The 15,008-nt window shown below is 42.5% G+C and overlaps 1 protein-coding gene across 1 annotated transcript; it reads right to left on the reverse strand.

The window, feature by feature from the left end:
• Nucleotides 1-324: 324 nt before the first annotated feature.
• On the reverse strand, nucleotides 325-14,168 carry SEC11C (SEC11 homolog C, signal peptidase complex subunit). The gene is made up of 6 exons (XM_006764429.2): nucleotides 13,973-14,168; nucleotides 8,342-8,451; nucleotides 4,705-4,854; nucleotides 2,771-2,890; nucleotides 1,117-1,174; nucleotides 325-529 (listed from the first exon to the last, which is right to left on the reverse strand). The coding sequence occupies exons 1-6, from the start codon at nucleotides 14,057-14,059 to the stop codon at nucleotides 476-478; spliced, it is 579 nt and encodes a 192-aa protein (XP_006764492.1). The 5' UTR covers nucleotides 14,060-14,168; the 3' UTR covers nucleotides 325-475.
• Nucleotides 14,169-15,008: the final 840 nt, after the last annotated feature.

Consider the following 15,008-nt stretch of genomic DNA (forward strand, 5'->3'; position numbering starts at 1 on the left):
GAGGAAAAAAAATAATAAAAAATAAATAAATAAAAACAGTTTCAGGCTTTACGAATGATCAGATTCCATTTTAATAAATATGAAGCCATCTGTTTTCAGGGGTCTGCTCGTTTCCCCCTGAACGCAAAGACTTTCACTTTTGAAACTTGGACATGACGACTGTTATGTGGGCCATGCCCTGCCCCTCGCAGGCCCAGAAGTGGCCGCCTGATTCCTGGAGGGACGCAGTTCCCCACCCAACCCCCCCGCCCCCGGATCAGAACAACAGCCACAAGGGGCAGGTACACTGAGCAGATCCAAATCAGAGTCCACAGAAGAAAACAATCTTTACTGATGAATCATTTATTTGGACAAGACACAAACGTCTCTGCATTGTTTCCCTTGTATACAGAACGTGGAACATTTCAAATATATTAGTTTTTCTCTTTTTCAATAGAATTCATTTCAATCTTCATCCCAGGAACTGCTCCTCACTTTAGGATTCACGTTTTAGTAACACATATGCGCCCATTACAGCCAAAAGAGCATACTGTAAAGAAAAGAGAATGGAAAATTACTGCGAGGGTTACAGATACATTTGGGTTGCAAATGTGTTCAGATGAAGTCTGTTCAATACTGGACCGAGGATGGAATCAAAAGGTGACCTTTCCCCTCTTGTTCTCCACATTAGCTGTCAATGCCACATTGTGGTTAAAAACCCAAAAATCTATTGAAGGACTAAGGCTCAAACCCCAGCACACACAGCCAATGCACTGCTCATCCCACGTAGGTTTCCTATTGTTCTTCAAGTGGTTTTTTAAAAATATAGACACCATTTTCATTGACGCTGGGAAATTAGCATTACTGAGTTTATTCTATTACTTTGTTTCTTTAAATATTTCCATAATAAAAAGCAACAAACATATAGGTGCCATATTAGAACACATTATGGACATAAAAGATAAAAGTAGCTATTTTAAATCTATAATTGAAATGATTATGTTCCTTTGTAGTTAACAACAAATACTCTGTAGAAAACATAATTAGCAAAACATTTTAAACAAACTGAATCTTTATAGCTGCACATGTAAAAAGCTCCAACTTTTTTTAAAAATACAGACACACATAAATTCCTACCTTGAATTTTGGATAGTCGTTCATTATTATGGTGACCATACCAACATATGGTAAAAACCTAAATTGTGAGATAAAGAGTCAGAGATATGAAAATTGTCTGTAATATGAAAGTAACCTTAGAAAACACCATAAACCAGACTTAGGAAGCAAGTCCTGCTTGGGAATGGCATGACTGGGGCTGTCAGAACAACGGTCTCTCCTGTCCCCAAGGCTTTCTCAGTAAAAAGCACCAGAGCTGACAGCCAGGACAATTTTTAATCAGGCTCTGGATTTTGGCTGGAGATATTATTCGCCTCCACTAGCAGCATTCACCACAATATAATTAAAATAAATACCGAGCCACTTGTACAAATGGAGCGGGCAACTTTCATTAGCCTAGTGTTCATCTTTTCTCACCGCAGTAAGATTCAGATCCCACTCTAAGAACTGCTGTTAGAGAAAGCGTTTAAAGTACATGGATAATTAGTTTCATCGAGAATCATCATTGTTTTCATTTCACAGTGCTTTTCAGATGTAACAAACAAGTGTACTGGGCAGTGAATACAAATCTATATGAATCTCACAACTATGATCTATGATCCCAGAGAGAGAAGGCTGGGAGCACAGGCTGGCGAACGATAAGCTGACAAAATTAATGCCATTGACGGGAAACAAGGCAACACACCCTTAGTCCCCTCCAGTCCCTTTCAATCGGTGGCTTGCAGCTCCCACTTATACAAAACCTATACCAGAGTTTCTAAAAATACAGGACTGACCAACTGGAAGTCTCTCTCATCTCCTGCAGATATTTGTGTGGAAATGCAATAGAGTAAAAATGGTTAAAAGGTGAGCAGAGAGAGAAAGGGGGTAGAAAGAGGCTCTACACTATAATTTGATGAATAAATTGAATCTTAGAAAATGGAAACCAGTGGTCTCCAGCCTCACACAGCTGGTGGGATTTAGGTAAGATTTTAAAAAGGCATTTCTAACAAGGGTTAACATAAAAGGGTCACCAAAAGACAGGAGGTTGTCCTTTGTTCTTTTTCTAATAAGAGGATACACTGTCTGGGGTCAATCAGAAGCAGAACTCATTGCTGAAACAATTATTCCAAGATGACTATTAAAAGATTTATCACATAACTGTTTTTAATAGTGAGAAACAGGAAATCACCTGAATATCCACCAAAAGAGGATTAGTTAAGTAAGTGGCGATTCTGTAGCCATTTAAAAAGATGTAGATTTGACACTGAAAGCTAGTTCCAGCTTCCTGTTGGGTTAAAAATAAATTAAACTCTTCTATGTAAAATTATATATTCCATATGCATGCACATCTGCATAGGGACAGGACGTATCTAGAATATTCACCAAGTGTTAAACAGTGGTTATCTCTGAGCAGATCTCTTGTAACTGTTATTTAAGACCAACGAATAACTACTCTCTCGGTGAGGAATTATTTCAAAACAGGATCAAACCCATGACATAGATAACACACTTGCACTCAGCTTTGATGTTAGGTCCTGGGTCAGTCCTGAGTTTTATTTCATTATCACCATACAAACCAGAACTCTGACAACTCTCCACGCATGTACTACTTACAGTGACTGATCCTATTATCTCAGACAGTTAGCTTCTCTGGTTTCTGAATCTTCTATACAACTTAAAAGGTAATCCTCACCCTCTGGCTCTTCCCACCACATCCTTCTTTTCCAGCCAGTTCTGGCCTTCTTTGTACAAGCCTCTGTCATCCACTTCATTATTATCTCCCTTAGTCAGAAATTTGATGTCTCCATTATCTCTGGAAAGAAAAACAATGTCCTTTCAAAAATTATTTCCAGCACATCAGCATTAGCAAAAATTAGTTTATCCAACACTTTACCGCCAGATATGGGCATTTAGAAAGCAGTCTAAGATAACCTGATCTTTCTTGGTCTAAGATGATTGCTTACAGATAACCATTCAACTAAAGCACAAATCTAATGACAATTTTATAGACTTAATTCTAAACACTCCGGTTACCCTGACAACTGCAAAGCACAAAAGCACCAGTAAGGCCATGATGAGCGTCCAGCAACTGTTTTCACGTGGATTATATTCTTCGCTCTAGACATTAATTTGATCTGAGTACGGATCTGAGCACAAACTAAGTCAAATGCTAGGGTTCCTTTACCTCTACTTACTTTTTCTTGCCAAATGCAGAATGTGTTAATGGATTATTAGTTCCTTCACCACTGGGCAGAGTGGTGTAAAATCCAGTTTGCAAAAAAACAGGAATCACAAATGGCATAAAACCAGCATTAAAGAGACAAAAGGGATTCATTTAAAACATCTAAACTGGTACTTAGATTGCCTTGACACTCAAAACACAATATTACAGCATTGTAGAGCTATAAATGGACAAGTGAAAAAAATGCACTATTATAATTTGATAAAAGCTTAAAAGCCCACAAAGATTTGAAACCACACCAAAAGGAGCAAGCTGACTTGCAGCCATGGTCATAAAGGAAATCAAGAGGATAAAAATCCGGGCGGTCTCTCACAAGTCATGCAAACTACCACAAGTCATCGTTATCTCCTCCACTTTGAACAGTTCCTTATCTTGTTTTAAATCTGATGAGAATACTGTCACGTTATGACTGAGCATATTTCCTCATCAGTAAGTTAACAAGTAGACATCAAGTAACATTCGTGTATTAACACAGACTTGAATCAGGGTCATTCTAATGTTCAGAGTAAAATGGAGTGAATATTTTTAAGTATCAACATCTTTGGGGAACCTGGAAGCAGTGAATGGAATAGGCTTATAAATACCAGAAATGTACAAATAGTTATGGTGCACGCACATACACCCTGGATGAGTAACATGCCATCAAAAACACAAATACACAAAACCTAAATTTAATTCCATTACTCATGCAGGTAAAAATGCCACACTAAGCCAACACAGGGTAAATGAATAAAGCATATAAAATGTAACATTTTCACAAATCATGTGACTGTAGTACCTCATGGAAACTTAATGTATTTGAGCTGGAAGTCATTATTTTTGGTTCTCAAAGTGTCTTAATAAGTAATCACTAGCATTTAAAGGAAAGGAAAGGCCATTTGGGGGAATGGGGAGAGAATTAATGCAGGATATGCAAGGATGGAATCATGGGATAAGTTGGGGAAAGAAATTTTTATCCATCCTAGGCTAATATTACTGTTGAGAATGCCACTTGGTCCAAAGTGACATAAAATGGAAAACAGTAGCTTTCTGTATTTCAGAAACAAATTCTCATATCAAAATAATCCTCAATTACAATGGAATTTGATTTTCTTTGGGAGTCCTTCAAATAACTAATATTATGCCGCCATACATTCCATCTCACTACGTTCAGGTCTTTAATGAATGTCAGTTCTATAGTTCTCATAATCACCCTGGGAGTTACTGTGGGTAAAGTATATCATTCCCATCTTACAGACTGAGCTACGTAGCAGGTCCAAAGTCACCAACTAGTAAATGGCAGAACTAGGAACATAATTCAGTGCTTTTGCACTTTTTAATCTACCATGAACACAGCCTACCAAAAATTTACAAAACAGCACCGAAAAGAAGAAAAGCCTCTTTACTTTTCATGAACTTTGATTACTCTGTGAACTATTGGAATGTCTCGTCCTTCGACCTTAAAAACCACGATTTCACCAGCTCTAATAGGGTCTTCCCGGAAGTTTGTCAGGAACAGAAGGTCACCCCTGTGAAAGGCTGGCTCCATGCTCCCACTAGAAAGAAACACAAAAGCACGTCCAAATCACCCTGGGGTCACAGGTGAACATTTCAATTCACAATAAATATAATGATAAACATATGAGTTAGAGTTTCAACTTTCATCAATAGTCCAGTAGGCCTATGAGCTATGAAACAAGCCATAGTGTTTCCTTCTGACTGTGGAAGGTGATAACATTAAGTGAAAAGGAGATGATTTCTTCTTAGATTTAAGTCTGAGAAGGGTCAATATTTAGCCTTTAAGAAACCCACATCTATAAACACATTACTATTTTCATTCAGAATTGCAGACTGCAAGCTGGTTAACACTCGAGGACAGTTCTTCCATTGCATGGTGTATCCCCAGCACCTAGAACACGACGTACTTGTTCAAGGAACGAGAAACAAATAAATGAATGCACTTAGGAGGATGAGCTGTCTGCCAGCCAAGCTGAGGGTTGGAACAAAATTCAAACCCGAGTCTTTTGACTCCTGCAATGCCATCCTTTTGACCATATTCTAGAGAAAGCCCAATTCTAACCAATGTTTTTGATGTGGAGGTCAATAAATAATCCCACATGATACCAGTTTAAACGCATGCCAAAAATCTTCACTGAATTCAAAGTCAATTGTAATCTAGTGGAAGCTGAAATTATCAAAATAGAATTCATTTTATATATGCTCATGCTTTGTTTAATGCACGAGAGAATAAATAAGACTTAGACATACGGCTACACAGGTGTCATACAAGCAATGCTGACTGAGGGCTGGAAGGAGAATGAACCACATTCGTGAAGAAATAAGGAGCTTTAAAGGAAAACGTGGAGTCACAATGGAAGCAGCTTGAGAAGTTGGCTCCCACCCCTCCCAGCCCAGCACACCTTCAACTTGTCAGCACCCACAGATCACAGCAAGGAGAAGCGCAGTGGAGACTGGCCTGGCACCAAGTGCCTGCTGATGTGCTTATTTTTAAGAGAAACCAGTGATACTCAGTTTGGTAATAGATCCAGCACTCAAAAATAGGAGATCTGACAAAAAAGGTAGAAAGAGCTAGAAATGAGTTAAAACAAATTTGAGTGGTTTTTGTGTTGTTGTTTTTTTAATCTCCCAACTTGGAAGTTTACTTTGTCTTCTTCTGAAAATAAAACAATTGGTTCAGGGCTTTGTCTCCTTTTAAAGAATGGTGACTAAAATGCTTAAGATAATTTCTTCATCTACTGCTTCATCTTTCCTCTTTCAGCAAAACTGCTGCAGACACATAATGGGAAGATGTTTTTAGAAAGCCACCTCGGTCTCCACTAGCAATTAGGAATTGCAGCTAGAAAGATGGCTCCTCGATGGGTCTCAGAGGCAGGCGAGTGCACTGGAGTCTGGCATCCAGAGCCACTGTCGTGTCCCATGAGGAAACCAGTTCTTTGAAACGTCTTACTAATATCAACTTTTACTTGCTTTCCCCACGGGTCAGGCATTCCCCCAAGGTCATGTTCCCCAAGGTCACACACCTCTCATGATGTCAATAGTTTATGTTGACAAACCAAATTGCTTTAGAATTGTAAAGGATGCTTTTTAAAAAGTCTCTACACATTGCAATTTCACAATTTCTGAATGCACGCGCGCGCGCGTGCGTGTGTGCGTGCGTGTGTGATTTAAGAAGCAGAACATCTCAGATCTCGTCTTGGCTCTGCCTAAGTGACTATGAGATGCAAGTGCCCTGGCGCCGCTGGGCCTCAGGTTCCCTATCTGTTACATGAGAGGGCCCATTGAAATTTGAGGTTTTTAGTCAGAGAAAGACAAGTACCATATGATTTCACTTATATGTGGAATCTAATGAACAAAATAAACTAACAAGCAAAACAGAAACAGATTCATAGATACAGAGATCAGACTGACAGCTGTGAGTAGGAAGGCGGCTGGGGGCTGGATGAAAAAGATGAAGGGATTAAACAAGAAAAAACAACAACTCATAGACATAACAGCATGGTGATTACCAGAGGGAAGGGGGTGGGGAGAGGTCAGAGAGGGTAAAGGGTCTGGCATCAAAGGGTAAAGGGGGACTAAATGGTGATGGAAGGAGACTTGACTTGGGGTGGTGAACACACAATATAATATGATGTCGTATAGAATTATACCCCTGAAACCTATATAATTTTATTAACCAATGTCACCCCAATAAATTCAATAGAAAATAGAAATTAAAAAATAAAAATAAATTGGAGGTTTTTAATTTCTTTTTTTTTTTCCAAAAGCCATTAAATCCATCCTTCCAATAAAATCTTCCTAGGAAGCCTAACATATGATATATGAGGTGAAGCTGTCATAACTGAAGCAAGGCTGGGGGGTCTGAAATCTATGAGCTTGGGCCCCATTCCCACCCATGTAAGTAAGACTTCATGATCTAAGGCACAGTACAGAGAGCATCTTGAAGCATCTAAGGCAGTGGTTCTCAACCTTCTGGCCCTTTAAATACAGTTCCTCACGTTGTGACCCAACCATAAAATTATTTTCGTTGCTACTTCATAACTGTAATGTTGCTACTGTTATGAATCGTAATGTAAATATCTGATATGCAGGATGGTCTTAGGCGACCCCTGTGAAAGGGTCGTTCGACCGCCAAAGGGGTGGCGACCCACAGGTTGAGAACCAATGATCTAAGGGCTCCCAAAGATGGCTATTCTATTTCAAACTGATTGCTAAGTTTTCCCGTTGGATGACTTTGTGGCTACATGACATTAACTAAAGTATCGACTCTTCTAAAATAAACAGGCTATGCTGAATGAGGGTAATAGTCTGAGAAGAGAGTAGCTACCTACCCAATACTGCAGGGGAAGCTTAAAAACATACTCAAGCCCTAGCCAGTTTGGCTCAGTGGATAGAGCATCGGCCTGTGGACCAAAGGGTCCCAGGTTCAATTCTGGTCAAGGGCACATACTTTGGTTGCAGGCTCCTCCCCAGCCCAGGCCCTAATCGGGGTATGTGCAGGAGGCAACCAATCAGTGTGTTTCTCTCACATCAATGTTTCTCTCTGTCTTTCCCTCTCTCTTCCACTCTCTCTAAAAGAGCAATGGAAAAATAGCCTCAGGTGAGGATTAACAACAAACAACAACAACAAAACCATACTTGATACTCTGCTAGGCACTGGGATGCCTGTTTGCTACAATCAAGTAACAGTTTTAAATCACCTCTGTTTAAAAATCAATTTGTACATAAATAATGCATTAATACCATTTTGTTAAACTGTCCTTTTACATGGGTTACAACATTAAAATACAAGCATGAATGTTTTGCACAGGAGCATCAGCATCAACATGTAAAAACCCTAACATCTCTGTTGAAAAAAATACAATTTCCAACAAAAGCCAGAAAAAATAAAATATTCTCAAACAGATATCAATAAAGAAGACTTCTGTCCAATTACAGTACTGAGTCTGGGTTGTCAGGCAGGCTTGCCTGCAAGGTGACCCCGCTCCTGGGTCCAGGCAGCAGTGTACGGTCTGTGGGACCTACCTCAGCACCACCACGATGGGGCTCTCGCTGCCAGTGAGGACGATCAAGCCCTTCCAGATCATGAGTGCAGAAGACACGATCATGGCGAAGTTCAAGACCTGGTAATACAGCTGGAAGGAGAAAGGCCGACCGGGCGTTAAAACCAAAGGCGGAGTGTGCTAACCCTGAGCTGCATGTGTGCTTGTGTAAAACCCCACATCTGTCCATGGAATGAGCCTGCCATATCCATCTCTCCTTCAGTGAGAGAAAAGGGAGAGGGAAGCCAGAGCATTCCATGGACCTGCTTTGTCAAAGCCTCACTAAGACTGCACTTCTCCGGGATTTCCCAGCGCCTTCCACCTGTGAGGGCCCCGCCACTCACACGGCTGGGAGGACCTCTGCTGTAGTACAAGCGCACAGGCCTGACCTGAGTACCTGGCACCCGCAGTGCAGATCACATAGAGCAGTGATGGCGAACCTATGACACGCGTATCAGAGGTGACACTCGAACTCATTTTTTGGGTTGATTTTTCTTTGTTAAATGGCATTTAAATATATAAAATAAATATCAAAAATATGTCTTTGTTTTACTATGGTTGCCAATATCAAAAAATTTCTATATGTGACACGGCACCAGAGTTAAGTTAGGGTTTTTCAAAATGCTGACACACCGAGCTCAAAAGGTTCGCCATCACTGCCCTAGAGCCACTTAGTCCCCTGGCTGAAGAGGCCCGAAACAGCACTTAGCAATGACACTCTTCGTTATCTGGAAGGCATGTTAAAAGTCAACAAAAAGTTTCAACAGCTGGATGCTTAGATTTTCCATAAATGGAAAGTCACATGAGTTAAATATCATTCTGAGCTGACCTCGCCCCACCTGAGACCACTGAGTTAAGACCCATAGGGCTTGTCTTCGTCCCTCCCTGTCCCTCACATGCTGAAGCACAGCTCCTCCTTGCTGACCAATGCCTGCCACACCACCGACCCCTGGGACTGAGGGGAAAGACAGAACCTGCCCACAGCACAAACCCCTGAGCAACTGTGGCTGCACTGTTGGTCCAGATGCCCACCGTCCTCCAAGAGACTATGGGGACAAAAGCCACCTGCCTAGTCTACTGGAAATGTAAGCCCTCGGGGCACCTGCCCTACTGTCCTCTGGATGGCTCCTTACTCAGGTACCTGCCTCAGTCTCCTTCACAATCCCTGTGGCTGGTGATCTTCGGAGCCCTGTGACTGGCCCACCCAACACTCTAGTTCAGTGATGGCGAACCTATGACACGCGTGTCAGAGGTGACACATGAACTCATTTTTTTGGTTGATTTTTCGTTGTTAAATGGCATTTAAATATATAAAATAAATACAAGTCTTTGTTTTACTATGGTTGCAACTATCAAAAAATTTCTATATGTTACACAGCACCAGAGTTAAGTTAGGGTTTTGCAAAATGCTGACACGCCGAGCTCAGAAGGTTCGCCATCACTGCTCTAGTGTCTCAGTTCCTCCAAGTCTCCAACATCCTTCTCCCTCTACCTGGGCCATCCACTCTCAGCCACATCCTGGGACTGTAACTGCTTGATCTCCAAGTCTCTAACCCCCTCTACCTGACCTGTGCCTGTCTTCTGGCCTATGTGCTCACCTACACGGTTCTTGTTCTTTCCCAACCTCCACCCTTAACGGCGTCTCCATCATCAGCATGCAGTCCCTCAAAGCCCCATAGGCACATACTCCACCAGGCCTGGAAGCCTTGCTGCAGGACCCTCGCAAGAATAAACTTCCAGACCCCCACCCGGGAGAGGAAATCCTCTGAGGGCTGTGGCGGGGACAGCTGGGGGTCTGGTTCTCAGCTCTTCCACCCCCACTTCCCCTTCACCCCCAGTTCCAGAGACACGGGAACTGCCAATTCGTGAGTCTGAGGATTCTGCAGCACAAACAGTGACGTTTTTCCTCAGTTTCCCCCACTGCTGGCTTAGGATTTTGCGTTTTTCTAGCTGTCAGCACTCTTTCATCTGTTTTCTAGTTTTTACTTTTTGATTGATCTTGTTCCCTTTCCTGTCTTGGAGCAAAAAAAGAAGTAAAGGCTTGAAACTATTAATTTTCCAGAGAAGAACTGCAAGTAGTGAATAAACATTTAAAGTGCTTAAACCAAATCCTGTCTTCACCCTCCTGGCCCCACTTTTTTTGCCTAGCAAATTGTAAGGTTTGGGGTTTTTTAAACACTAATAATCAGTTCTTGGCAAAGGCACATTTAGGATGCGAGATGACATAATCATCCAGAAAGCAATTTAGTATCAAGAGGTTGTTACTCTTGGCCCAGTAATTCTACTTCTCAGAATTCAATCTAAGATAAAGGCAGATAAGGGGTTATGACCCAATATATTTATCACAGTCTTATTTCTAACAACAGAGAAAATGAAACAAAAGCAATAATAGAGAAATGATTGCGAAAATAATGGCAAGTTACTGCACTGTTTAAAACAATGCAAAAAATACATTCAGTGACATGAAAACACTTAAGATATATTAAGTGGCCCAGCTGGCGTGGCTCAGTGATTGAGCATCAACCCATGAACCAGGAGGTCACATGCCCAGGTTGAGGGCTGGATCCCCAGTTGGGGGCGTGCAGGAGGCAACTGATCAATGATTCTCATCATTGATGTTTCTATCTCTCTCTTCCTCTCCCTGCCTCTCTGAAATCAATAAGAAATATATTTTAAAAAAGATACGTTAAGTGGAAAATGTAGGCTGCAGTAGGATCCCCACAAACTATAAAACAGTTTAGAAAATACACACAGGGAGATGCCCCCAAGATACTAACAGAGGCTACCTTAGCACAGTGGAATGGTGAAGGACTCCATTTTCTCCTTCCAACTATTCTCTGTGCTTTAAAATTCCTATGACGGGCATGGATTAATTCCAAAATGGGGGGGGGGGGCATGTTTAAAGGAAGTGCAACGGACAGCATAGTAACTGCTATTAAAATAATCATTTTAAAGAGTGTGACAAACAGGAAAACGTATTCTGGTGTGACACAGAGCTCCAACCTGTCTCTTGCTAATATTACACCTATGAGAACTTCTGTAATTCAAGGTAATTAGGGAGGATATGACTGAAAGTGGGGACATAAAAAAAGTGAATTAAAATAACTGAATATATTTTGATGTAATAAATAAGAACAGGAAAATAAATGTAACTCAAAATTAAAGTTACACACCATTTTTTTTAACTCTTTGGCTACTGTGTCAACATCAAATTATGAAAAGCTTCTCCACCTGCTCCGTCGAAACTGAAGTATTTGATAAATGAACTTTGTTTCATGATGAATTACAGACCTGGTTAGGAAAGCCCCAAGTCAGGGTTTGAAAAGAGACTGTCATTTTCAGAGAGGTTTTCAAACCACCGGGCTTCACCTTGAAGAAAGCACACTACAAAACCTCGTGATTTACCTAACAAAGGCTGGGTACTAAGAATATATTTTCCAGTATGATTTCCTGTGCTTGAAATATTCATCAAGGGGAAGTGAAATCAATTATTCAAAAAACTTCCTTTGAGCAAGATATCTGTTTGCTAAAGAAAGGGGCAGTTATATAAAAACTTAATCAAGCTCATTGCAAGAGCACAAACCCCACTTCCAACACCCTGTCTGAGTCCAGGATTGAAATCCTGGAATCCAAAACCATAATTTTGATTGAGCGGTGACAAGCTGACTTGAACAACAAGGTGCCCTTGTTCATCTCTGCCCACCAACTTTGTATGCTTGGCACCTAATAACCCAGCAGAGTTTAGAAGCAAGCCCACCCTCAGTCTTTGTCAACCAATGATAAAACAGCCAATGTCTGAGGGTTCTCGACAAACATTTGAGACTAGAAATTCTGGCTGACAGAGCAGCAGAAATGCCAGTAGCTGCCAGAGCAGCCAATTTCTTCCTCTCTTCCTCACTGCAGAAACAAAGAGTCCTTTTTTTTTTTTTTTTTTTTTGCATGTGGCTCTTGCCTTAATTAAGCATAAGCAGGGGCAGCAGAGAAAGGAGGTCCCACTTCCAGGACTGGTGGAGCATGCATGCCTGACAAGGTGTCACAGCTTGCTATTTTGGAGGGGAAAAGAAAGAAGTAAAAGGACAACGCTTAAAAAAAAAATACCAGAGGATTTGAGCTTCTTAATGTTAATTAAAAGATTAGCAAACATAGGTAATGTAACAGCTACTAACAGTTCTTATCACTGAACATGGGAATATACCGATCCTTCAAAATGGCTTAGGGATTGATACGTTCAAGGCCTTCTCTGATAGTCTGCCACGATAATCATCTGTAATCATACCAGTAGCTATTGGTTTTTCAAGCTCGTGATAATCACTGCCACAACTCATCTTAATCACAGACACTCCCAGGAGCTCATCAGGTATGCACACCTAGAAACAACCAGACTCTTAAACACAGTTCATGAAACTCAAGTCACCAAACTCCCACATGACTGCACTAGTCTGAAATTCCACTTGCGGGTGGGGTGGGGTGAGGAGGGAATTAACCACATGCCCAAAGGAATAAGTTGTGCCCTGCCATGGGCACCACCTCACACCTCGATATAATAGGACAAATGAAACAGGATGTCATCAAAATCATGAGAATGAATACCATTTTTAAAGATAATCACAACTTCCCAGTAGGAAGGTTCCATTTTTCTTAGCACGCTTTATTATTAGTATCAATAGAAGTAATTCATATCCATCATGGTATTTGTGCCCTACAGATCCCAAATTCTCTAGCAGTTTAAGCACTCTCATTTTTCCTGGAGGAGAGAGCCTCATTTCCAGTCCCTACTCCTCTTGGTTTATATGGAAGAGAAAGACCCAAAGACAGTGATCTAAGCCAAGAGCTAACTAAGGACAGAGCAAGAAGGAAGTTTTCCTCTGAGGGCACAGAAGAGAGAAATCAACCCCAGCTGCCCAAAGACCACACGCTAACTGCCTCCTATATTCAAGGTGCAGCCAGACCAGAGAATCTGAGAAAGAAGTTAAAGAAGCCTGGTACTAACATAATTTTGTAAGTTAATTATACTTTAATTAAAAAAAAAACAGAAAGAAGGAAGTTGGAGACTTCTGGAATCCCTTCCGAACACCGATTCAGTCCACACTGATTGAGCACCACCACTGGGCTCTCTGGGCACAAGGAGCTGTACTTAGTCCCGGCGCACGGTTGGGAAAACACTTCCCAGAATGGGAGGCACTGCTGCACAGTTCCCCTGTCACAAAGTGATTTCCTTTCGCCTGCCTTTCTGCCCCGTCCAACCGCGGGCAGCACTTCTCTGGGCGTCAGGCCTCGGGAGACCCACAGAGAATCCGTTTCCCCTCCCACCGGGTGGCCCTTTAAATACCTGCAGACAGCTGTCACCCACGGCCAAGTCAACCCTCCCTGCTTTCTCAACCACATCTGACATCCATAGGGCTAGATTTACACTTTCTTACCATTCCTGACCACTCTCCCCAAATTGGGCTCTTGTCAGTGCAAGAAAGCACACACACGTGCCCACAGGTGGGTCGGTGCGGATTTGAACCCCGGGCCTAGGAGAGCCCGGCGCGAGAGTTGCAGCGCTGTCCTTGCTGTAGCCATACCCTGGATGCCCTGACTCCCGGGCGCGCCCCCCACGCGAGCCTCTTACCTGGCGCTTGTTCATCTTTCTCAAGTCCCCGAAGATGTCCAAGCCGGACGTGGGGAGATGCGTCCCCACGACGCCCGCGCGCACCATGCCGGGGTCTCTGGGCCAAGGGGGCCCCGCGGGCTTGTGGAGTCCCTGACAGCTGTGGAGCACCCGCCGGGCCCCCGCCCACCAGCCCCGCGTCCTTGCAGGCCACGTGACCAGCATTCGCTCAGGAGTCTGGGAATCGTAGTCCCGCGAGTCTTGGCCTCCAGTGTACCAGGAAGGAACCGCGGGAAGAAAACTACCACTCCCAGAATTCTGCGGGGCGAGAGCTTCGTCCAGTGAAGACCCAGGGCTCGTAGGTAAGGCAGCGACGGGGCTCAGGAGCCTTGTCCGACCCTCCTGAGGGAACCTGGGGGAATGGGTGATCCTGCATTTCGTAGGGGTAACTCGGGGAAGTGACTACTCAAGAGGAACGGAATTCCCCAAGACTCTGGTCAGGCGCCAAGAGGACACCTAAAACTCCCTCCATTAATCTAGCCGTGTATCTTGGCCATTGGATGACTGCACGAGGAAGGTGGGGCTTGTACACTAGCCGCGGGCTGTGATGACTCGGGGAGGAGCCTAAAGATGGGCCTGGTGGATGGGCGGGGCTTGGAAAAGGCGGGACTTTTGAAGCCTCTGCAGAGTTTCATGCTCTGCAAGAGCAGTAAGATTTGAATATTTGGATACAAAGATGTAGCCTCTTAATCATAGCTGTGTCACAACGGATATTAATTGAATGAATAAACAACCAATTAATTTAATACACGAGGAAACAAAGGCCAAGGTTAAGAGGCAGTCTGGAATAAAATTCAAATTTTCAAATTTGTAAATCCTGGATTACTACAGTCCTGACCCTAGATTCTGTTTAGTTCATTCTCTCACTCATTGATACATTATTTCATTCATTTATGCACAAATATTTTTGGAGCACCTATTTGCACCTGACCCTATTTTAGACACCTGAGAAGCATCAGTGAACAAAACAAGCAAAGATCCTTGCCCTCAGTAAGCT

Source organism: Myotis davidii, unplaced genomic scaffold (genome assembly GCF_000327345.1).
Source record: "Myotis davidii unplaced genomic scaffold, ASM32734v1 scaffold38, whole genome shotgun sequence".
NCBI classification, from domain to species: Eukaryota; Metazoa; Chordata; class Mammalia; order Chiroptera; family Vespertilionidae; genus Myotis; species Myotis davidii.